General features: G+C 44.0%; 1 protein-coding gene across 2 annotated transcripts in view; it reads left to right on the top strand.

Moving 5' to 3' along the window:
- CNTN5 (contactin 5) overlaps positions 1-26,636 on the top strand; it is a 2,165,994-nt gene that overhangs the window by 1,604,020 nt on the left and 535,338 nt on the right. For both annotated transcript variants that reach the window (XM_063951497.1, XM_063951498.1), the window contains 3 exons: positions 5,215-5,351; positions 11,065-11,194; positions 17,061-17,211. In XM_063951497.1, coding sequence (XP_063807567.1) covers positions 5,215-5,351; positions 11,065-11,194; positions 17,061-17,211 — 418 coding nt within the window. The remainder of the gene's footprint in view (positions 1-5,214; positions 5,352-11,064; positions 11,195-17,060; positions 17,212-26,636) is intronic.

Raw genomic sequence — 26,636 nt, forward strand, 5'->3', positions numbered from 1 at the left:
TTTTACATTTGCTCAGATAACTTATTCTATTGCTTTTAAATATTGAATCCTAATGTAATATTCCAAGAAGTGACATTACAAAAATAATATATATCTGTTCAGATAATGAAACTGTAAGGGTTGTGTCTGTACATAGCAATTTTTTGTTTTTTGAGAAATTTACCTCTAGGGACTCTGTATGAACTATTGAGACGGGGAAAAAAAATCAGAATTTTTGTCTGTCTGTTCATTCCGGCATCACGCAAAAACTACTGGATGAATGTGGATCACGTTTTCACTATTGTGCAGCATAGTGACATAGGGGTCTATTCATGTAGAAAATTAAAATTTAATTGTTACTGTACTTATCATTATATATCTTATCAGTTTGATGCGATACATACTGTAGCTTAAATAAGTTGCTCACCTTTCTGGCAATGCGCTCCGATATCCAGGGGTCCAGCGGTGCATTCTTCTCATGCGCTCCACTCTTCGAAGTCGGTGGGTCCCTCTGCACACGGGTCCCTCTGTATACTGGAGTATGACAGGAAACGCTCTGCCTCACCTCTTCTCACCTCACTGCTATAATTGGCTATGTCGTACTGTCCCAAACATGCTCAGTAGGTGCTGGAACTCTCAGGAAATGACATCTCTTAAGGGGCCCATACACCTGTGATAAATTGGGACAATCTGATGTTTTGCAGATGATTGTGAGAATAAATCTGCCGTGTATGGAGTTCACAGATGGCAGATTTTGGCCACGAATCCATTGGGATTGTTGAATCAGGTTTTTCAGCATGTTTAATTTCACAGTTCAATTGGGAATGTAGATTGCTAGCGTATGGGTAACAATCAGCAGACCTGCAGACCGTTTCTAGTAAACTGATGAGTCTTTCAAGATTGGCAGATCTGTTTAACTGAAATTATCTGCAAATCACTGAAATATATCTCTCTAATGTATGGGCAATTCACAGGGCCGGCGCTACCACTAGGCAGTTTTAGGCAGCTGCCTATGGGCGGCGACCACTGGAGGGCGGCACCGCACACTGAATGAGAGAGAGAGAGAACGCTTTCTTTAACACCCTGCCTCAGCTCAGACAACCTCCTCCTCTTCTTTAAGAGACGAGGAGCAGCCAGGGATTTCGCCTAATTGTCAGCACCCGCACCGAGTCTGTACAGTTCAACGTAAGTCAGTGAATCATGATGCATCCATTTCTAAACACTGTCTGTTCTCCTTCCTCCTACTTCTGCAATCCTGCCACCCTAGCCACCTTCACGATAGCATAGATACCCGCCCCGCATAGTGTAATGTTCAGACTGCCGCATCCACATGTGCCCCCAACTGTGATTAGGCTCCCGAGTCCCGCATACTACCAGCTCCCCCCACGATTGTCTCCCGCATCATGTTGCCCACTCCCCCCCCCCCCGCAACTGGGCTATCGAATGTTACCCGTTCCCTTCCCGCATCTTGTTACCCGTTCCCTCCACCCTGCGATTTTGCTCCCGAATCTTCTTGATACCCGCTCCCCCCTCCCTCATCTGGTTATCCGCTCCACCCCCGTATCTTGTTATGCGCTGCCCCGCCCGCGATTGTCTCCCGCATCTTGGTATCCGCGATCCCGCCTCCCCACCTGATTCCACATCTCGTTACCCGCTCCCCCTCCCCGCGATTGTCTCCCGCGTCTTGTTATGCGCTCCGCCCCACGCGATTGTCTCCCACATCTTGGCATCCGCGCATCCCGCCACCCCACCTGATTGTCACCCGCATCTGGTTACCCGGTCCCCACCCGCCACGATTGTCTCCTGCATCTTGTTATGTGCCCCCCCCCGTGCGATTGTCTCCCGCATCTTGGTATCCACGCTCCTGCCCTCCACCTGATTGTCTCCCACATCTGGTTACCCGCTCCCCCCCCCTCGCGATTAACTTCTACATCTTGTTATCCACTGCCCCCCCCCCCGCGATTGTGCGCTTGAATGTTACCCGCTTCCCCCATCCTGCACCCTGTTACCAGATCCCCCCACCCGCAATTGATCTCCCGCATGGAAGGAGCATGCACCCAGGGCCAGGAGAGACTAGGGGGACGGCTGTATACCCTATCCTCTCCTTAATGTTTATAACGTGAGTCAGTGAATGCATTGTGAACACTGACTGTTCTGTACCATCTTCTCTCTGAAATCCTGCCCCCCGCGCGCGCGGAGATTGGGCTCCTGCATGATTTTACCCGCATCATGTTGCCAGCGCACCCCCTACCCCACGGTTGGGCTCCCACATCATTATTCCCCCTTCCGCCTGGCGCGTTTGGTCTCCCGCATGTAACCCTCCCCCAAACCCGAATGCCTGAGGCTTGTTACCTGTCCCCCCTCCCGCAATTGCGGCATATTAACCCCGTTCCCCCACGATTGCATCTCTCATGTTACCCTCCCGAGATTGCTTCCATCATGTTAAATAGGGCTGCAATGTTCAAGTGTTCTGTGGAGAAATGTCCAGGTCACAGAATGTTTTGAGACGATGTCAGTGTGAAAGTTTATGCTATGTTTCAGGAGATGGTAAGAGATTTTACTCTAGCCTGCAGCTGGACTCTCCCAAGGTGGTCAGCTTATATGAAAATAACCTAGTACTATGAAACTGGATAACCGTCCCACACTGGACCTTCCGCTACACTTACCAAGGTCCAGCACAAGTGTTTGTCCTTTCTATGTGCGAGTATTTCACTAAAGGGGCCTTTTGGAAACCTTGTTATGTGGCCCACTCATGTAGTTATGCCCTGAGTGTGGCTCTCCATTAATGGAAAACGCTTGTGTTAATGCAAATCTCAATTACTGAAGGATCAATTAACAAAACCATCCTTGAGGGCAATATATAGGAAAAGTATATGTGCAGTATGGATCACATTCTACTGGAATGTTCATCTAACATACTTGCATGCAGTGAAGTTTCTGGCCCTTTAGATATTCTATGGGTTAAAGAGATTTTAATTTGAGCCATTTTGCTTTGTGAATGCAACAGATAAGTATCAGATCTGGGCAGTAATATGTCTACTAAACAGCATTTCCTCTGCATGCCATGTAGAGGCTCCCTGTGTTTTGGGGGTGATGGAAAAGATTCAGGTTTGGCAGTCAGAACATGTAGTGCAGAGGTTCTCAAACTCGGTCCTCAGGACCCCACACGGTTCATGTTTTGAAGGTCACCTGTAGATTTTTAAAATGTGACAGTTGGTGACACACAGTGCAGCTGCTGGGTGACATGGAAAACGTGAACCGTGTGGGGTCCTGAGGACCGAGTTTGAGAACCACTGATGTAGTGGATACGGCTGAAGTTTCAGGACTGACACTGGTCCTGGGTGCAGATTTGTCTCGCTGTACCTCTCTGCACTGCCTTGGAGTTGGGTTATTTTTGTGATTTTTTTTTTTTTGGGGGGGGGGGACTTCATGTACCTTCAGATGAGTAAACTGCCTCACCGCATATCATGAGGCAGTTATATTGTGTGTTAATAACACTATCATGGAAAATAATAATAATAATAATAATAATATATCATCAGCCCATTATTACAGGTTTCACAACTGGGAAGGATTTATTCATGAACAAGAATGCCAGAGAACTTAGGGCCCTCGCTCAGCATCAGTTGCAGTACAAAACTGCAACTGCTTGCAATCACGTGCTGGGGACCGCCCATCACAGGGCAATGCCCGCCAGAGATGCGATCGCAATTCAATTACGATTGCATTGCTAAATTATGGATGCCCCCTGGCTGCAAAGGCAGCGCAGAGCAGTAATTTTTCCGAACCTGCCCTGTTTTTATTGCCACGCACCCGTAATGCTGCATCACCACCCCGACTGCCCTATGAATGCCTCTGTCTGTCAATCAGGCACAGGCGTTCACATCAATGCGATGCAAATACATTGCTGGGCTCGCGCACGTGCAGATCATGCACTGCATAAGCGCACTAGTCACAAAAGTGTCAGTATGTCACTATTAGGGAACTGGAGTGAATGTGTATGTGAGGGATTGGGTGAATGGTTCGGGGGAAGTAGGGGCAGGATTGTGAACATTTGCCTAGGGCGCCTTGAAACCTTGCACCGGCCCTGGCAATTCAGATGGATTGTAAAAACAATAAATCTGAGAAATAAATCACAGGATCTGCGAAACAATAAATTGTGTTTGCTGATGTATGAGTCCCTTTAAACTGGTGGGAGGAGTCAAAGTTCAGATCAACTGTCAGTAACTGTAATGAAGATGTTAGTAAAGGTGATTTTTGGTTACTCCTTTTATTAGCACCAATCTACAGCGACAGTAGTAAGGTGGGGAACATTCCAGGAGGCATGTCTCAGAAATGCACTGTGAAACTGTATTGGCCAACATAGCAAGTGACCCAAAACAGATCACCCCAATCACCCATTAAATCTGACACAATAAGATTCTGCCAGGCAGGGCCTGGTGAAGGGCCACATGGGTCTGGGGCTGAAATTGCTTTACAGGCCAATACTGAGAAGGGGAGGAGCTGTGACCAGTGCTGTGTGGGTGTGGTCAGTAACATGTGGGTGTGGTTGGTGCTGTGTGGGTGTGGTCAGTACTGTGTAAGTGTGGTCAGTGACATGTGGGTGTGTGCATCCTTACATTATCAGACCCACTGTCGCACAAAATTAATAAAAATAGAAAAATTGCAGAATTTTGTGAGAAAACTAGAAATACAATTTTAATACTTATGATTTGTGGCTGACCATGTGGCCAGCTAGGTAGCTTGTTATCATTATACTGTCATGATGATGGGCCTATTTTTATGTGGAGGCCTGGAGCTGGAGCTCCATCCACCCCATTGTTAATCTGGCCCTGCTGCCAGGGCACAAGTATAACGGGACAGCAGCAGAGGAGGGGGCAGGCAGGGGGGAGGAGTGCAGGGATTGAGGTATGACACAGGGCAGCATACCTGTACCACTAGTAAATACATAAACCCATCAGCCTAATTGTGATACATTTCTATTTTAGCTACAATGAACTAGATTGATCTGCAAAATTTACTTTGTGATGTGAGTAGTTGCGATGGGTTACGCTTGTTGTGCACTTCAGTTCTTAGTACAGTACTTCCAGTATCGTTCCCACGTTTTCTCTTTGATACCATGATACAGTACATTTTTCTAATGGTCACATTTTATAGCTGGTCAACTGTATCCCTTCTGCCGTCATTACAATCTAAATGTACTGGTTTTTCTTTCTTTTTCTTTTTTTGCACCAGCTCAACCACAATGGATTGAGAAGATTAATGACACACAGTTAGATAGCGGAGACCAGCTGCATTGGGAGTGTAAAGCAACTGGAAAGCCCAGGCCGATTTATCGCTGGCTGATGAATGGTCAGCCCTTACTACCCCAGGTAATGTGTAGCTTAGTTACTAATGGAAATTAGATATATTTACTAGCTTAATGTCGTTAAAATGTACTTCTGGTTTCAAGTATACTGTGATGATCTGGGGTAATTAGCTCGGTAGAGGTGTGTGTATTGGGGCAGTGTATAGGTGCTTATTAAGGCTCTACACACAGCTTGTCCGGTGAATAAATGAAATAATGCTATACTGTCAGCATAACTATACAAAAAACAAACAATCTAGCCCCTGACTATCCTTGGGCAGCTAGTCTACAAACAAAGGGGCAGATGTATTAAGCCTGGAGAAGTGATAAAGCAGTGATAAGTGCAAGGTGATAATGCACCAGCCAATCATTATGGGTTTGAAAAATGACACTTAGGATCTGATTGGCTAGTGTGTTATAACCTTCCACTTATCACTTCTTATCACTGCTTTATCACTTCTCCAGGCTTAATACAGCTGCCCCAAAGTCTCTCCAAGTCTTGCCTGTTGCATACTTGTGTATCACAGGCTCCAGCCAGGCTTGGATTGGCTGCCACAGCGGTCCACATACACAGTCTCACTGGCCTGGCTTCTTCCCAGCAGCATAAGCTCATTTCTAGAGTTGGTGGTCTTCCCTGTTTCCTACAGGCCTCCTGGCCCGCTAATGGTTTCCTGGCATCCTGAGCTTTGACTGGCTTTTCCAAACCCAGATTGGCAGAATACACAGGCCCCAGCCTGTCCTGATTGGAGCAGTCCCTGTGTGGGTGGAGACATCCTGCTCCACACAGAAACCATAGCTCACTAATTTACCTTCATACTGCCACTGCACACTATATTATATATATATTTTATATATATATATATATATATATATATAGACAAGCAGCAGACGCGCCACTCCAGGTGTCTCACAGAAAAGAGCTCTCTGGTAGGCAGTAAGGTTTACGACGTTTCAATGCCAATTTTATTAGGTAATTTTCCTCAGGTATACATACAAACAAAAAGGTCTTACCTTATATAAGACATGCTCACCCTGTGCTCGGCGGCGTTCAGACGGCGGGACGCAGCCCACTCCGGGCCGCGCATAGGATATGACGTCAGGTCAAGTCAGTGTGCTGTGCAACCCATCACCATGACAACGACAACAAACCCTGGATCAATGCAAACATAGAATTACTATAGGAGCTTAATTGTAAACATCAATTCCGGACTACAAAGTAGCTGTCCCCGCTGTTATATACTTTGATATGTATTAACTACAGTTGGCTAATTACCGCATAATGACACTATGTACTAGTGGGTCAAGATGTCACTATCTACAGACACATACTCAATAACTGCACATGAATATGGTCCACTAAAATGAAATAGTGGTAGATTTAATATATTAATCCATCCGCAATAATTGTGGATGAAATAATTAATGGTTATGTCCTTAATAGTAGATTAAAAAATGTACGTACTTCCTAATAGCCATAGAGCTGTCATAGTATAACAAAGATGTTATAAAAAAGCTCCTAGCATCACATTAATAAAAAAAAAATCAACATAACATAATGGACATATTTAAATAAACTAGCACATACGATGATATGAAAAGGATATATATGGACATTAGCAGCGTGCCAGTAACCGATATGTCACCATTACACAAAACTGTTTAACCCATGAAATTCATTAAGTCCACGTGGATGCATTGTATTGAGACGAAAAATCCAATGTGACTCGAGTCTCAAAGGTTTACCACCTCTATCTCTCCCTCTTATAGAACAGGGCACCTGATCTATTATACGATATTTTAAAGTTGTCAATGGATGATGGTGTTGTGCAAAATGACGTGCAACTGGCTGGACACTAGACCCCTTGTATTAATGGCCGACCTGTGGGCTGCCTTACGCTCCGGTGCCCTGAACCAATTACAAAGGAGCCATCACGGTCCAGGCTTACTTATGTATAGAGTCACCAAAAGAAGTTAAGCAAAAACAACTTATAGCTAGACAAACATTGAGAGAGAAAAAATAACCCCCATACACTTAAACATACTGAGATTTGTGTATAAAAAAGATAAGATAGATGACTAATAAGAATACAAATACATCAAGGCAAAATACAGATATGTACATGAGAGTTATCATGAGATCTGTGAAAGTGGAAGGTAATAACGCACCAGCCAGCCAGCTCCTGTCATTTTTCAAACCCAGCCTGTAATTTGACAGTTTGGAGCTGATTGGCTGGTACTTTATCACCTTCCACTTAATCACTTCGACAGGCTTAGTACATCTGCCCCATAGCCTTATGCAAAAAACATTGTAACAATAAAACAGTTATTGACAAGTATGACAAGGAGAGAAAAGGACAGGAGGACACAGAAGGACATAAACAGGAAGGGGAGGAAAAGAGAATAGAGAAGACACACAGACAAAACGTCACAGGTTGTCCAGAAGCAAAATACAAAATATGAAGGAAAAAACAAAAAAAGGGGATTTGATTTACTATAACTACACCTAATATACTATAATCAGAATAGATGAAAGGGGAATCAAAGTTGCAGGGAGGTCATTACATTTGAATACATATCAATTCCAGGCAAGCAGATGTCACATCAAACACTATTCAGTGTTTTTGAATAGCTTCTAGATGTTTGGTCAAGATATAGGCTCCATTTGTCATAGAATTTGATTACACCCTTTTCCACATCTGAAAGCGTAGAGCACGAAATATAAAATTATATCTTCATGCAGCCAAGAAAAGGAGGAGCAAAGACACTGGGGAATTCAACAATAATAATCAAACAATGAATTATATAATAAATTCTACAATTAATTAAATTATTAAAATTATACAACTCAAGTGGTCCTTTGCATCTGTATTATAGCCAAAATTTCTTCCTCACAGTTATTAACAGTAGGTAATCCGAAGGAACCATACAATAAAAACAGAAAACAGGACAACAAAGTTTAGTATTGCTTTAAATTTTCGTTCTCGTAATAAAATATCCATGTGTTCGGTGTCACGCTCAGCAAAGAGTGGGATTCCGACAACCGAGCTTGGGCTGGGAGGACAGCTGACTGTGTAGGAAGTAGGTGAGGTGGTTGAATGTAGTTCTTCCTCATGAGGTGGAGGCCTAGTAGGTGTAGGAGGAAAACTGTATCTTTAATGAAGAAACAACTGTACACCGATACTTGATGAATTGAAAGACACAGAAAAAGAACTGGAGTCAATGATTTGAGGAATGGAGCTGAAGATCACCGGTATTTGAGGCACTGAAAAACTGTGGTTTAAGATTGGTAGACAAGGCTGAAGGAGGCTGGGTTTTGAAGAACTGAAAGACTGTGGCTTGTGACTGGTAGACGAGATTGAAGGAGACTGGTTTTGAAGAACTGAAAGACTGTGGCTTGAGCTTGGAGAGCGAGGCTGAAGACTGTAGCTTGGGCTTGAAAAGCGAGGCTGAAGAACTCAGATTCTGAAGAAACGAAGACTGTGTGGATTGGGCTAGCGAGACGCCCGCAGGGGCCACCATTTAGCACCCGAAGCCCCTTAATGACCGGGAGCCCGTGAGCGCCTCCACGAGTGGCGACGGGTTAAGTGACAAGACTTCAGTAGCGATAGGTCACACACTGAGGATAGCAACCGAAACCGGGGAACCAGGAGCAGCCTGGGAGCACAGAGCTGGTGCACCTTTCATAGGAAAGCAACTTGAAGCACTGGCACTCTCTCCCTGAGCCAGCCCCCTTTTATAAGGGAAGACTGCACCGGATTAGCTGGAAGCAGACTGTGAATTCAATTGGCAGATCTCTGGTCTCCAACATGGCCGCCCCCAGCACTGGGGACATTCTCAGCTGCAGCACTTTAGCTAACACAGCTCCGGCCCTGACTTTCTGAAACAGAGTGACTGTCAGAGGGCTCTGATGCAGTGACTACCCACTCCAGAACTCCGGCCCCCGAACTCCGGAAGCCGCACACGTGCCCAAGGACCCGCCGTCGCAGCCATGCCAACCACAAGGTTGGCAACCCCCGGGAAACCGCACCGGAGGTAAGGCTCCGGATACTGACATTCGGAAATGGAAAGGTGGTTGCGTGTCTTCAATGAGGTAAGTTTGAAGACACGCAAACACCTTTCCATTTCCGAACACATGGATATTTTATTATGAGATCTTTATTTATTTTGCTTTTTGAATGGAGTGATCACAGGAGAGTACCACTGCATCCAATGATCAGGGAACTTCATCATGAGTGATATCTTCCACCGCAAGACAATTTTACAGTAGGCCAAGAATTTAATGCATGTGCATCCTGCCTGCAGAAATTGGGATACGTTAGTCCTTTATATAAACTGTCATTAAGGGAATGGATATAGACCCAACAGAAAAATCAATGTTCTCAACTACAGGAATCAATGTGTGCAATATATGTAATACAGTTAATAAAACTAAGTAAAATATATGTAAACAGTTGGTAAAATCTCTGGGTAAAAAAAATCAAAAGAAAAAAAATAGATCATATATACACACACACACACACACACACACACACACACACACACACACACGTGTATATATATATCTATATATCTCCAGTATATATATATATATATATATATATATATCCAGTATATATATATATATATATATATATATATCTCCAGTGTATGTATATATATATCTATATATCTATATCCAGTGTGTGTATATATATATATATATATATATATATATAAAAAGAGAGAGAGAGGGCTACAAGTATAATTTGGATATTGCACCAGCCTGTAAATATATTAGATATATTTTAATAGTATCTTTAATCATTTTATTAAATATTATAAGATAGTAATGTCTTAAAGATCCTTACTTTCATCTAATATGGATACAAGAAATTGTGTATTTACATTTAATGCTTTGTCCATATTAGTAATATTTAAAACAGTGAAATATAGTAGTAAAGATTGAAATCAACTATATGCAATTAAAAAAAAAAAGAAAATAGCCCATTGTTCTAAGGGAATGTGCTTATAGTAACTACATTGACTCATACATGCAATTTGCAAAGCCCATTTTCCATAATGATCCACTGAGTGATGAAGCAATGATCTGGAGGCTTTACTGACTCCAGGCTCAGCCTAGTCTGGTCTCTCTCATAAGGAAGAGTAATCTGGGAATTTCTCGTAAATGTCAAGCACATGTCATGTTAGGGGAAATATGCCATTTGTCCATCATTATCACTTGCTTAAAGGCAAACTGAAGGCTTTTTTATACTTTTTTATTAAGCATGGCTAACTTTGAATAGAATTATTGTTTAAATCACTTTTTCTTGGCGACTCAAACCATAGTGTAATGAAAAAGTGTTACGGAAGTGCAGTTATGTATGAATGGCCAGCAGGGAGCGCAATGTAAATATAAAACAGCAATCTTAAAAGTAATTAAGTTTCATGTAGAATGTGCATGCTTGGCAGACATAAACTGACTTGTCATTGAAGATTATTCTAAGAATCAATAAGTAGTCATGGTGGCTGATTCTTAGTTCGAAGCAGTGACGGCTTCTTACTCACTTTAAGTCCGAGCATGGAACTGACAACAGACCAGAGTCAGAAAACTGAACCACACATCTCTACTTCATAGTGTATTCTAATATATGTAGTACATAATCTTCAACACTGTATAAGGATTGTGTTTAAGAATTACATCTAATGCTAACAAATATAACTACACTTTTCTTATGCATCAATTGTCGCATCTATTACAGAACAGAGTTGAAATGGTCAATGGAATGTTGACAATTCACAACGTGAATCAATCGGACGCAGGAATGTACCAATGTCTTGCTGAAAATATCTATGGAATCATTTATGGAAGTGCGGAGCTTAAGGTGCTAGGTAAGTCAACAAATATGGTAGCATAAAATAGGTGTTTTCTAAGGGTTATTTATCAATGAGAAAAACACTAACAAACAAGAAGAATACAGGTACAGTACTGTACATGGTACCTTCTTCCCTTACTCTGCATCAGCCTCACAGTCTTTATGAGATGCTACAGGAGAGTCTTCACCAGGTAACTCAGAGTCTTCAACAGAACTTAGCATTAATTAGCTTCAGAAACATAAAGACTGCATCAGGCACTGCCTTACTTCTTGGCCATTCTCTATCCAATGGGAAGAAAAGCGTCTTACCACTTTTAATCTAGTGTCAAAATATACAGTACAATGCCCTTCTCCTGCTAAAGTCCCTCATCAACCAGTCACTGTGATCTCTCTGTGGTCTCAGATATCCAGGGACAGGACTCTCACCTGCCTCCAACCAGTCCCATCAGCAGTATTGCTTCTTTATAGTACAGGATGCTCTTGAACTTTCACAATCCGACTTATGCACCAGACCTCCATCCAATTCCAGGTCTGGGTCAATAACTTCTTTTTCTCACAAAGGACCCTTCTGAGATTTTCTGACCCTTCTGAGAACAAAATACTGTTCTCTAAATCTTCTCTGCTAAGCTGTCTACTGAGCTCCTCATTGAGCTGCAGATACCTTTTCAATCCCATCCCATTACTTGGCCAGGGTCTTCCCAAAAACGTCCTTATCACTTCGATTGTCTCCTGTTTGGTGTTCTCATCGTAAATGCTCATTTGTCTCTTGTTTGCTTAGAACTTGGTAACTTTGTAAGTGCGCAATATTCCCAACTGTTACGTATCCACATAGCCCTATTGCTGGCGCTAGACCAATAGATCTTCAACTTCATGTGATTGGTCCCTTTTCTCTTTCATGCTAATATCATGTGTGGTGTTTTTTTAGGGTTCTGAATAGATACTGCCCACTTACTCTCTTGAGGAAAGAGAGTGTTGTCAGCCCCACATACAGGGGTGAGGTGACCCAACTGAGACTATACTTCTAGCAATATACTCTTTTAGGTGGAAGATTTTGATTAGTGAAATGTTACAAATGATAATGGAGAAGGCTATACAAGATGTTTAAGAGAAGAGTCACAAATGGCTACAGTTGTTTGCATTCAAATTATACATTGTGACTACAACCATGTACTGTATCAACGATCACTACAAATTGAACTCAAATGCATCCAGTAACTTTTGTATTCATAGTCTGCAACAGTTCCTGTCATACTACTGTATACAGTTTGTTCTTGTCAACAGGGGCAGATTGAGACCTTTAAAGGCCCTAAACACATAAAAGATGTTGGTCCCCCCATATATAGAAAGTCAGCTGTTTCTCATACCCTTCAGTGTGCTACACATGTTTGGACGGGATCCGGTTTCTATGTCGACACTATCTAGGTCAACCACTATTGGTCGACAGTAACTAGGTCGACAGGGTTTCTAGGTCGACATGGTGTCTAGATCGACATGTTCTGGGTCGACAGGTCAAAAGGTCAACATGAGTTTTTCACAATTTTTTTTCTGTTTTGGAACGTTTTCATACGTAATGATCCACGTGGACTACAATTGGGAACGGTAACCTTGCCCGAAGCATGGTGAGCGAAGCGAGCCATACGAGGGGACACGGTGCACTAATTGTGGTTCCCGGTCACTCTACAAATAAAATGACACAATTTTTTTTTAAACTCATGTCGACCGTTTGGCCTGTCGACCTAGACCATGTCGATCTAAAGACCCTGTCGACATAGAGACCCTGTCGCCTAGTTACTGTCGACCAATAGTGGTCAACCTAGACACTGTCGACCTAGTTACTATCTACCTTTCATACCACACCCGTTTGGACTTGTAACTTCCACCTCTGGTGGTGCTGCTGCAGTATCTCCACTTTGCTATCAGTCAATGTGAATTCTGGATATTACTCGTTCATTCTAGTGCTTGCTTCCGGAGACATTCCATTATTAGCTCATATTTCATCTCTCTTGATATAACTTATTTTTGGGGGGGCCCTCTAGCTCAAACTGTAGGATTGCTTTGTGCTGATTTGCAGCTTGCTCTTTAGCTCTGTAATAGTTGCATTTTCCACCATCCAATTCATTGTTATTCTTCTTCACTTCCTCATTTCCCAGCCTAATATAACACAGCTCCTCTTCCAGCTGTAAGTGCTCTTTAGTTGGATTTGATGTGATTAACTGCAGACTTTCATATCTGTTTTACTTCCATCTAAACTTCTGTTTCTCTCTTCAGTGTATTTTTTACAATTGTTCATTTCTGATATGAGTCTGTTGTAGGCTCTTGGGCTCTACATGTAATTACCGTCATAGACTTCCCCCTCAGTACTGACGTATTTATAATGGGACAAGGGTCCCTGAGACCAGGTGGACCCCCACTGCATATGCTGCACCCATTTTTGAATACTCACCCTCCGGAGTCCCACGTCAATTGCAGCAGATTTGTTAAATCACTGTGAAAATGGTGCAGTGGCCATTTTCACAGTGTTCTGCGCATGCGCAGTGGAGAAATCACTGGAAAAATGGACGCTGGGCCATTTCCCGGAGATCTGCGCATGCGTAGGAGAGTCTGAGCCCTCTATTGCTCAGACTCTACAGTGCTGCTGGCAGAGAGGAGGAGCCCGAACGAAGGAGGCTACAGACTGGCCTCCTCCTCTCTTAAAGCGCCCCTGCCCCTCAGCTTTACATTTACTCATTTCATTAATGTTCCAAAGCTGACAGTCTGAAATCTCCCGCCCTCTGCTGCTTAACAACAGTCATTGTATCTACTAACTTTTTATTACTTCCACATTTACCCACAGCATTTCCTTTTTGCCAGTTAATCCCTTTCCTAGTTTATACTTTTATTGGCTTTAAGGTTGGAGTCAGTTTGTTCTTTTCCGGTTTTTCTGGCATTTTTTCAAAGGTTGATTTACGTCTCATTAACATTTGTTCCGGATGTTCAATTTGCTGTCGGTGGTAGTGCTGTTGACTTATTGCATATCTAGCTCTTCCTCAGCACAGGGATAGCCTCCAGAAAGACTAACCTTGTGCTTTGTTTCTTTTGGCCCGGATATTTAGGTCAGCGTTCTTGCTGGTTAAAGGCTGTCAGATTTTTACACTTCATCCGGGAACCCAAATTATTCTGACTGATCGCGTGAAAAATGATCTTGTTTATTCAGTGCTTGTGGTTTTACAGCTGTTTGTTCCTGCACTTTTGGTTTATGTACATGCTGCTTGTTTAGATCACACATTTCTTCTTTGAGCATTTGTTTTTGCAATAAACTTTTGAAACTTCTAATTTGCAATGACCAAAATTATCTTCTTCTTCTCCTTCTCCTTCTTCTTCTTCCCTGGTGGCAAGATAAATATTGGTTCCCCCCCCCCTGTCTTTTATTTTGAATCACACAATTGCAGTCTTGCCCAGGATTAGAAGCCTGACCTGTTACACTGACGGCAGACACTTTACTTATGGAGCTATTTGCTCCTGCATAGGAAGCATGAGAATTCTAACTTTATGAAGTTACGTGTAATTGTCAGAGAGGTAGCTTCATATAGTTAGAATTCTCAAATATCCTATACAGGAGCAAATAGCTTCATCAGTAAGGTGTCTACTTCGAGTGTACTAGGTCGTGGGTTCTAATCCTGGGTATGACACTTGTAAAATGTGTATCTATAATAAAGAGGGTGTGACTTGTAAGGTGCAGGGACCAGTGAGGAAGTCGGCCACTGAAGAGATAGCGGCAGTTATTAATTAACTTAACTGAATGGTGTCACGGAATGGGAGGAGAGGTGCCCCCCTTCAGAGCAGGAGCCCGGCGGCAGATGCCTCCGTTGTTTCCTAGCGTTACGCCTCTGCTGGTTACATTTTACACAGTCCAGGCCATTAAATAACTTATATTACAAATAATGTATATGCAATGGAGTGGAATGAAAACTTTAATAACCATCTTACAATTTTCTTGGTAGACATATGTCACATTTGGTAATTGTTACAGTATTGTTGAAAGGGCCGTCGAGAGCTGAAAAAGGCACAAGTACTGGGTAGGGAGCATGGCCTAATCCGGGAGGCTTGGTAATGCCCCCTTCAAAAATAAAGTAAAAAATACTTGTGCCATGCAATCTCAAGAAAGATATTTGTCCCCCTCAGGAGCTCTGTAAAAGGCTAGGGGTGGCCATTGGTACCATTGTTGGTTAACATTGATAGTGTGAAACCATTGACAGGGGACCCATCTATAGTTTCACCTGCTGATGGTCAGCCCTGCTCTCTCACTCATCGGGCAGCAGGTCAGTCATATGTGATGGTGGGGCTGTGTCGGTCACATCAGAGGGTGGGGTCCCATGGAGAAAAGACATTGGGGGCTTTGTGTCACCAATGGTAGAGAACCATTGAATCTCCATCATCGATGGCAAAACCATCTACCATCTGTGGTTAACCATCAATGGTTGTCAACCATCAATGGTCATTGGTCACCCCTACAAAGGGGACATTTGTCTCTATCAACATCTGAATTAGGCCCCTCGGGACCCATCCAGCAAGCCCAAGCAAGTGTATTCAGTACCACCCCCCCCCTATCTCCCCTTATCTTCATGCCTGCCTATGACATGCAACCTTAGACACAATTAAAATAAAGGCAGATAAGAACAGAACAGCCTTATCAGTACCAGCGATTCCAAGAAAGATGTCCAATTTTTATCAAAGTTCAATTAGAAGCCCAGTACTGCTAATACCCAGTGATAATTTCATTAACAAAATGGCCAAGATGCATAATATAGATAAACTCCATGAAGTTGTTTTGTAGTAGTAATGTCCAATAAGGTGCCCATGCCTAGTAAGATGCCCCTTAGTAATAATGTCCATCAAAATATCCATTGGTTGTAGTGGCCAACAATGTGCTAGATAGTAGCTATCTTCAGGACTAGCCCTTCAACACAACTTTTCCACTTCTGTAGACGGATGTAGTATGGTATGCTGGCGGCCGGGCTCCCGGCGACCAGCATACCGGCGCCGGGAGCCTGACCACCGGCATACCAACAGCGTGGCGAGCACAAATGAGCCCCTTGCGGGTGCGGTGGTGTGCTACGCGTGCCACGCTATTTATTCTCCCTCCAGGGGGGTCGTGGACCTCCATGAGGGAGAATATCTGTCGGTATGCCGGGTGTCAGGATTCCAGCGCCGGTATACTGTGCGCCGGGATCCCGACATTCGGCAACCTGGAGACCACCCCTGTAGACGTCAGAAATACAGTAGCCGATAGTAAATCTAACCTGAAGACTTGTGTCACACATGATACAGTGGTGTGCGCTGGCAGATTCTAAACAGCCAGTGCCCAAATATTGGCGTTGAGCTGCAGTGAGGTCAGCTCTCTCCGCACTGTCAATCATTCCAGGAGATGGAAAGCGGAAACGAACTTTAGAAATGCTCCATGTACCACAAGGCCCTCTGTGCCCCTAGTGCAAATGCAATACCTGTACTTTGTGTAGTCCTTCTCTTGACAAGTCCTGGGCAATGGCCTCCTTTACAAATGCCCTGTACCCTGTGCTGAGTCTTTTTTTTTTGCAGTTGTATGGTAATATTGCTATAAAACAATTCCGCTTCATTAAGGCTAGATAGCACATTACAGTAACTGCTTTATGCTCAGCACATATAGGAACCTACAGACCCGACTCCGCTTTACAAATAGATGTGTTTGATGTCAGATCTTAGTACAAAATGTATGACTGTATTTCTTTGAAAGAAGCCTAAAAAGAGAAAGGTCTTTGCATAAACATTGTACAGAGGCACAATAGGCGACTGCATGCTGTAGCAGCCAGGGGTTTATTGTGATTCAGATCTGTGATTGTTATTTTCATATGTATTTTTCTTAACAGCATCAGCTCCCTCGTTTGAGTTCAACCAACGGCAGAAAACAATAATCATCACCAAGGGCAAGGAAGTCATTATGGAATGTAAACCACAAGCATCTCCAAAACCAACAATCTCCTGGATGAAAGGTGACAGAGCTGTAAGGCAGAACAAGAGGTTAGAAGCTGTCATGTTTACTTCTATAATTAATAGGGTATGAGAAGCTGGGACGGGGATGTTTGTATCTTCCCAAGCACCTCTCTGCCTATTGTTTTAGATTTCCTTAGACTTACAGTAGTACTTTATCTGTTGCTCAACACGAAGAAACAATAGCCAAATTCATTGTTTTAAAATTACAGGTACTGGATAAAGAAACAAGTATATGTTTAAACAATAAAGAACTCTGATAGATATATATATATATATATATATATATATATATATATCTCCAGAATTTGCCCTGGCACTCCTCCTGGTAACTGGCCGAGGTGCCCTTCCTTGTGGACATGCTAGTCCACCCACATGCAGTAAGAAGAAACAGGTGGCACTCACAGACTTGCAAGCAATGTTGAACAAACTCCACGCCGTGAAGTGTTTATTGGAAACAACAGGTGACGTTTCGGGGACACATCCCCTTCCTCAGTCTGAGGAAGGGGATGTGTCCCCGAAACGTCACCTGTTGTTTCCAATAAACACTTCACGGCGTGGAGTTTGTTCAACATTGCTTGCAAGTCTGTGAGTGCCACCTGTTTCTTCTTACTATATATATATATATATATATATATATATATATATATAGTTCTTTTTGGTTGACGCCTCCCAATATTCATGAATAAACAAAATTGGTTCAGCCCCTCAAAATTCAAACGTAACTAGGAATAAATGTTATATGCTGTAGTTGGCTAGGCTGAATATTCTGAGCTTCTGTTAGCATCATAATACTTGGATTGGCTGCATGTTTCTCTAACCATGCCTTCTCCATTCTCTGCTTAAAGATGTTGTTCTAGTTTGAAATAATGAACACAAGTTATATTTACATGTTTGTGTCCTTAATCATGGTATATTATGCCGGAGTGTGTCAACAGCTGCATGCTAAGTATAATTGGGAGGCTATGGTGGTGGGACAGTAGGTGGCAATGTGTCTGTGGCTTTCACTGCTTGGTCTCTATTTTCTGGTTTCAATTATATAGTGCGGCTCCGTTCTTCGGGGCAGATGTATTAACCTGGAGAAGGCATAAGGAAGTGATAAACCAGTGATAAGTGCAAGGTGATAACGCACCAGCCAACCAGCTGCAATATGTAAATTAACAGTTAGTAGCTGATTGGCTGGTGTATTTATCACCTTGCACTTATCACAGGTTTATCACTTCGTTACGCCTTCTCCAGGTTAATACATCTGCCCCTTTGTTCTTCTGTCTCTGAAAATGACGCATCCAAGTCCGACACCCGCTGGATCTGCCTGCCATTCAGGTTACTGTTTGATGACAGCATTTTGTGAGGCCAGTAGCTCCATGTCCATTTCACTCCTTATGACACTGCGCCTGAGGAGGGCTGGGGCAGGGAAATACTACAGCCCGGTTGTCAACACTGGTAAATGATTGGGAGGCCCCCATGTGTTTGGGCTCTATGGGACCCACCTGGCTGCCACGCCAGTAATCTGGCTCTGGTTAGGTCATGGCGTTATGCATGTTCTGGTCACAGTAAGGTTTATCCACAACCTTTCCCTGTATATTTGATGCTTGAATAGAGAATCATGTTCTACAATATACTTGGCATCCATTATCAGGGCCCTTGGTGGAATTGTTAGTGGTGAGAGTTAGAGAATATAAGGCAGCTCTATTTTTAACTTTTAAAGTGGAAATAGTTATACGAGAAATAGAAGGTTTGGTAGGTACCGTACGGTGCTGTGAGTGACAATGATGTTTACTTATGGAGCCATGTGTCAGCCTGAATTACTCAGAGACTTGCAAGATTACTATTCAGATAATATCACTAATGGTTTTGGACATTTTATGCCTCGGCACATATATATTTCATCCTGGTACATAAATCCCACTGCTGCATGTATTTTTAATATTCAGACGTATAATTCAATGGCCCAGATGTCAGGTTTGACTCTTGTAGACATTCCGGCTTGTAAAGCAGATGGATCTTTTGTATTGTGCTGACGCCCAAAGATGGATGGTTATTTTGTCCTTTTGAATGTGCAAGCTCTGAGCAGGTTGCTGCTTTTGGCTGCACAAGGCTAAAAAGATCAGAAAACAGATAAAGAAAGTCTGTGAGAGAACAGTAAACTATATGAAATAAAGGCTTTTGCCCATCTCTATATATTTATATTATTCGGAGTTTGCAAAATTATCCACACAATAAAAGGAGACTTTTTTGTGAATTGAATGTAACATAAGAATTCATTCCCAGTATCACCTGTGTCACCATACTTAGTACCATCTAGAGCACACCATCCTCATACAACATACATACTGTACAGTACATAGCAAGAACACTTACTTTCCATCCCCTTTACAGATTGAGTACACAACACCCTTCTCCCATCTTTGCTCTACTATATAGATCAACTCAGTAGACCATCCAATCCCACACCCCTCGAAAGTACCATGTAGACTGAGTTCACATGACATACTGGTAGACTCTTTCACGCCCCTTAACAATCTCAAGTCTAGACGCATCGTACCACAAGGGTCAGTGTTAGATCACAATCAAACCTGTCGCCAAGGACCAATCACAGGCTGCTGAATAATGGTGGGACAAGCACCAAGGGCCAATGAAGGTTCACATCACTGTACAAGGCATAGAACAATGATCATAGACTTCTTTCCATCTATGAAGAAGAACAGAGACAAAATACATTGGATGTCACTCAGCGAAACCACAGCCAATCTCAAAAACTGCACTGCAAAACTGAAGAGTTTCTCATCCACAGCTCAGAACCTGTATGTACTGACCAGGGAGCCATCACATACAGCCGGTCACAGGATACCCAATCCGGCTGCATAGCACCTCATGTGCAGTACAAAACTTTGCTCCACTTTGCAAACATGGCACTTCGTCTACCTTCTATATCATTCCCATAATCAGTACTGATAGAAGCTTAGGTTGCTTAATGGATAATCCAGCACTTAGTTTATCAATTTAATAAGTACCTCTGATATCATTGAGGCACAACTTATGCACTGTAAGTGTAATATCTCTATAAAAGGGTTCGTACCTGAAACTCTGTCGGTCTCGTAATCGGCCGTATCCACTCTTCAACGATGTCTTGGCCAGCGTCTATTCTTCTCCTCACCTGTAAGGCTGGGGCAGAAGGACCAGGAGAACCCTGGAAGGGCAACCCAAACCCAATGTGCTCAAGGACCACGACACATGGAGACGGTGACAACCATTTATTGCACTGACGATATCAGTCACCGCTGTAACTCAATTTTCATTAAACACAGTTGCATAGGTTGAACATTATTACAATATCCTGAGTCTTTCCCTGTCTTATAACAGCATTCACAGTTTTAACACCTCGAAGGTATAACTTTGACCAAATCAAACAATCAAATACTTCACCCGTACTACCAATCATTTGGAGAATAATGTCCTATTAGGGTAAAGTATGTCCTGGCAGTAACGCGGGAGCCCTCCCGAAACTGTCCACGAGGGGGGCGTTTGCAGCCAATGTCTCTCTAATAGACTGCTTATACTGAAACAGAGGACTTCTAAGGAGGCGTCAGTAGACGCAAGGTAAACAGTTGTAAACAGGCATGCAAAACCACTTTCTCCATAATACAGAACAGCAGTAATGTCTCACGGTACCAACCGCATTTGTATCCACAGAAAGGTAAGTCAGTTATCATCCAGTGATATAAACTAGTAAACAGACCAGTTCTGGCTTGCACAGTAAGAACAGGGGTTTGCACAGTCCTGTTACCTTTTATTGAACTGTGTTGTAACAACCGGGTGCAGTATAAGTGTGAAGGTCATAACATGGACCCGTTAGGAGGCGCTATTACATAGGGCGAGTCTTTGACGGAGCTGTTTAGGGTTAGGGGCGTCCCCCTTTCTGACAGGCGGCAGTTAATGATAACCCTCTACTTTACGTGGAAACATCTATGAAGACCCAGGTACAGTACTTCTGTACTTGGGGTTCCTGTAACCCGGATAGCTGGGATATTGGGGATAAGTGAGAGTACCTGCGGTATATTCGTTGCTCCTGCTGTCTGCAGCCGTGCTCCCAATCACTGCAGCCTCTCCCGTATGACTGTTATTAGGGGAATCCTCTTCCCACGCGATCTCCCCCCTTCCAGATCTCGAGCCCTTGTGCCGCGGCGTCTTTGATGTTGGGCAGGTGTCAGGAAGCCTCCGTGACCTGAGCCACCTCCCTCTCTTGTCCACGCGGCAGTGTTGTTCCTTCTCTCCGGCCGTGGCAGGCAGCAGCGATTCCAGCGGGTGGGCGCGCTCTCTTCGTTCCCCTCACACCGCGGTCCTCTCTCTCTCCGTCTTCCCGCCTCTGCCCCGATCTCCTCATCTCACTGTTCTCTCAGTCTCCTCACTGCCTGCTCACTCTCCTCAGCTCACTGTTCTGCAGGCTGCTGCAGGACAACCCTTTTATAACTTTGCATTCCCAGGAACACATTCTATCTGGGATTTCCCGCTCTTAGTCTGCAAATGGGTGAGTCATGCACTTTGCATTTTGCAGACTGATCTGTATTGCTATGAGCTGTGCTGTTAACTCCTTCTGTGCTGCAAGCTGTAGGCTGCTGGCACAGTGCTATGCAACTCCAGCAAACATTTTATTTTTTTTAAAGTCATGCTGGCACCTGTAGTGCCACAGTTGATTTGGGCTGCAGTTTCAGGGTATCACATAAGTTCCAGCACTTTACTCAACATACATTATTACTGTATATACCATAGCTATAGGATAAGCAGCTTGAAGGTTGTGTCCATGAATACAAATTTATAGAGAAATACTGTATGGAGCTTTGCATTGATGCATGTACAACTTTACTTAAATTGTTCACACTCTAGTGAAACCGTCACTAACCTTATGAAGCTGAACAGTATACATATATTTTTGCAGTATCAACCGCCATTAGTAGAATCAGCCACCCATAGGGACTGCCTAGCAGTGGTAGTGACTTTCCATTGGAAGCACTCCCTACTACTCACAGCCGGACAGGCAGCCCCAACTGCAATAAGAAGAGAGAACACTTACAGTGAGAAGCCACTCCCCTGCTTTCACAGCAGCCGTATTTGGCTCTGGGGTCTGCAGCTAATGTTGTCCCTAGAAGCCAGCCAGTTTGATCATTTGTGCACGTGAACAGGATTGTAGTCGTGCACACAGTGCAGATGCCCCCAATCATACGAAGCAGCAGCCACCATCAATATACAGGAGGACTCTCCGTTAGGACAGGACTATTTATTAATAACAATTATATATTTTAGACTTAGCAACTTCAGTTTAGCAAATGCAGTAGCTTTAAAGATAATGGTCTTTGGATATAAAAATCAAGGGCTGTAAATAGATGGCAATGCATTCGAAGTAAAAAAATGACAGTATTTTGTTTGTAAAAGAAAATACATTTATTGAAAATCTCACGGGAGACCAAATATATTAAAAAAAAAAAACCCATAAACTACAATTTGGGCAATATGGATTAAGAGCCTGATTATGATTTGAAAGTAAAGCAAAAAAAAAAGTAACTGTGCACCTGGGCAAAGCCATGTTGCACTATAGGCAGTGGCAGAACTTGTGAGTGGTGGGCCTAGGTGCAAAAGTACAGTATGGTTTGGGCCCCCTCCTTGACCCCACCCCAAGTTCACAATATGCAACACAGAAATGGTTGACTGGAAGCGGTAGAAGGTGGCAAGAAAAGGGAGAGTGTGGTGGAGAAAGGGAGAAGTTGACTTAGAGAGGCAGAGGGTGATGGGGAGAGGGTGACAGGGAGAGAAAATGGGTGACACGGAGCAGGTGACAGGTAGAGGTAGTGCGTGATCTGAAGTAGGTGATGGGGAAAAGCAGAGGGTGACTCGGAGATGGTGGCAGGGAGAGGCAGTGGGTGAAAGGGAGAGTCAGTGGGTAATGTGGGAGGCAGTAGGTGACAGGGAGAAACAGTGGGTTATGTGAAGTAAGTGAGGGGGAGAGGGAGAGTGGCAGAGAGATGGAGAGGGTGACAGAGAGAGGGGAAGGGTGACAGAAAGAGGGCAAGGGAGAGGATAAAAGTGAGAGGTAGACAGGGAGAGGCGGCGGATGACAGGGAGAGGCAGTGGTTAATGTGAAGTGGGGGGATGGAGAGAGAGTGATGTGGAAAGGCAGATGGTGACGGGGAGAGGGCAGGGCCGGACTGGGACTAAAAATAGGCCCTGGCATTTTTGAAGCACACAGGCCCACCTCTGTGACTCCTCCCCTTACTATTCCTGACTCCTCCCACTTATTAGTCTGTGTTCTTACCAATATAATTAATATTCTAACAACATACAGGCATACATCATTCTCTATTAAAAGATACTCAACCAGTGGTTGAAGTGGAAATTTTTAAGTGGGGGTATGTAAATGTGAGGTTTGTAATTAAGCGCGCGCCTTCGGCGCGCACGCTCCGGAAAAGGGGGGGTGGTCACTCAAAAGGGGGCGTGGTCACTCAAAAGAGGCGTGGTCTTCAGTGTAGTTTACCACACCATACACCCCTTATACGCATTATGCACCACAATAGTAGGACCCCTTATACTATCTAGTACTGCTGCCCCTTTCACATTATACCACACAGTATGAGCCAAAATTCACATTACAGCACCCGGTATGAGCCGAAATTTACATTATATGCCCCCGATAGTGCAGTGCCAGGTATACAAATGCCCCCACAGTGCCAGGTATACAAATGCCACCACAGTACAAGGTAAACAATTGCCCCCACAGTGCCAGGTAAACAATTGCCCCCACAGTGCCAGGTAAACAATTGCCCCCACAGTGCCAGGTATACAAATGCCCCCACAGTGCCAGGTATACAAATGCCCCCACAGTGCCAGGTATACAAATGCCCCCACAGTGCCAGGTATACAAATGCCCCCACAGTGCCAGATCCACAAATGCCCCCACAGTGCCAGGTATACAAATGCCCCCACAGTGCAAGGTATACAAATGCCCCCACAGTGCCAGATATACAGATGCCCCCACAGTGCAAGGTATACAGATGCCCCCACAGTGCCATGTATACAGATGCCCCCACAGTGCCAGGTAAACAATTGCCCCCACAGTGCCAGGTATACAAATGCCCCACAGTGCCAGCCAATTGCCCCCACAGTGCCAGGTATACAATTGCCCCCACAGCAGCCAGTGCTGCAGCTACTTACCGCTGCTGCACTGCTGCTGCTGCTCCTAGTCCTCCGGGCTGTGAGGGACGGGGGTGAGAGCGCCGGGCGCCCACCAGCGCGGCTGTGTCTGGCGTGGCAGCGTATAGCGTTCAAACCAGCCGCCGGTTCGTGAGCCAATCAGAGCTCGCGGACCGGCGGCTTCTGATTGGCTGCCGGTCCGCGAGCTCTGATTGGCTCACGAACCGGCGGCTGCTTTGAAGTCCGCTATACGCGCCGCGCCAGACACAGCCGTGCTGGCGGGCGCCCGGCGCTCTCACCCCCGTCCTTCACAGCTCTCCAATCCTGACAGCTGAGTCGCGCTGCCGCCGGACTGAACGGCAGCGCGTCTCAGTGACCGCTGGACCGGCCCACGTGGCCATCGGCCCTTCTGGCATTTGCCAGAAGTGCCAGATGGCCAGTCCGGCCCTGGGAGAGGGTGACAGGTATTGGCAGTGGGTGACAAAAAGAGTCCCTACTGATTAGACTTCAAGGTATTTGGAACAGACACTGTCTTCTGTATTTGAAGTTGTTCCTAAATTTGATGACGTTACGTACTGTAGTAAACATTAAGGTGTTTGTACATTTTATGTGCCTTGTAAAGTGTGTTTTAAACATAGCATTTCTTTAATTTACTTAATAATTGCAAATGGTCTTACATGTCATAAATAGCCAAAGCCTTTAGTAGCAGCCGTTACTTCTGCATTCCTGGCATGCACTCCAGGGCTTTTATTTTCTTCTATTTTAAATTATTTTTATTCATAATAGAACATTAAAATGCTCAAAATCTTATTTTTCCAGAATATTTGAATTAGTTTGAAATGTGTCATTGCAGCTGTTGTTTGAAAAGTCAGGTCACAATCTGATTCTTCAAGCCTTCAAAAAAGTCACATGAGGCTTTTTGAATAGTTTTAGAAAAGGCTATGCGGTCGAAGGAAAAATAGACAATGGGAAATTAAATTAATTTAGATAGGGACATTTTAGGAATTGTGGCTTATTTAAGGAATATTAATGCAATACTTAGTATTAGTCTAGCTTTATCAACATTTTATGGGCATTTTGGTAACGTGTTTAGTTTAATATTACGTGTAATTTAAATATTTTCTTTGTTTCATTTAAATAAAATACTTAATGACTTTTATCTGTTAGCATTGTATAATTCATACTTGCCTGTTCTCCCAGTGCGTCAAGGAGACACATTAATCCGAGCTCTCACAGATGCCCGGCCGTCTCGCACTCCATTACATCCTACCCTATGGCTGCTTGTTGCCCAACACTTTATCCATTTTTAGAATACTCTTTTTTTTTTTCCTAGTAGAGCGTTGTTTTATATTTATGCTTCAATCTCTTAACTGGTTTATCACTATCATTTTTTCCAGATGTTTTTTTCAATACATGCTTTCACTACATACTTGCCTACCCTCCCAGAATGGCCAGGAGGCTCCTGAAAATCGGGTGGCCCTCCCAGCTTCCCGGGAAGGTCGGCAAGTCTCCCGCTTTTCCTGGCAGCCCCCCACACCCCTCTTCCTCAGCCGCCAACAGCAGAGAACAAATGGGCAGTCCGAGGGGATCCGATGACGTGATTCGCACTGAATTGCATCATTGTAGCTCAGCCTCCGCTCTACAGTGCTTGTTTTCTCTGCACTGTAGAGCGTGGGTTGGAGCCACGATGATGTGATCATGATGCCACGCCCTGGACCAGCTACTTTCCTGCCGGCCACGCCGCCATATAGTCTTTTTAACAGGCGTCCATGCACTCCCCCGGACAGCCCTCTTACCAGCGGCCACACCCCCATGGACCTACCATGCTTAGGGATTGCCATCGGTGTGTTCGCCATCGATGATTGCCATTGATGGTGAAACTGTTAGTGGCCATCAATGATCACCAACTATGGTATGGGAGACCATTGATGGTTTCACTCATAGATGGTCATCCCTGTTATTTCAGTGACTGACCCATGGGCCAATCACAGAATGGGGCAGGGCTTTGCGGGTGTTGGGGGCAGAGCTGTGCTCAGAGTCTATGCTGTACCATCGATGGAGGGAAACCATCTGGTTCTCTCCCATCTATGGCAAAAGCATTTGATATCGGCCATAAACCATCAATAATTAGGAATCATCGGTGGTCGATGGCCATCCCTAACCACGCTGTCACCTCCCAGAGAAGGGGGCAGCAAAGTAGGCAAGCATGCTTCACTATAATCAAAAACATTATCCCCTTCTGATAGTATGAAGATGAGTTTATCCTACATACT

This window comes from Pseudophryne corroboree, chromosome 2 (genome assembly GCF_028390025.1).
Source record: "Pseudophryne corroboree isolate aPseCor3 chromosome 2, aPseCor3.hap2, whole genome shotgun sequence".
In the NCBI taxonomy this organism is placed as follows: domain Eukaryota; kingdom Metazoa; phylum Chordata; class Amphibia; order Anura; family Myobatrachidae; genus Pseudophryne; species Pseudophryne corroboree.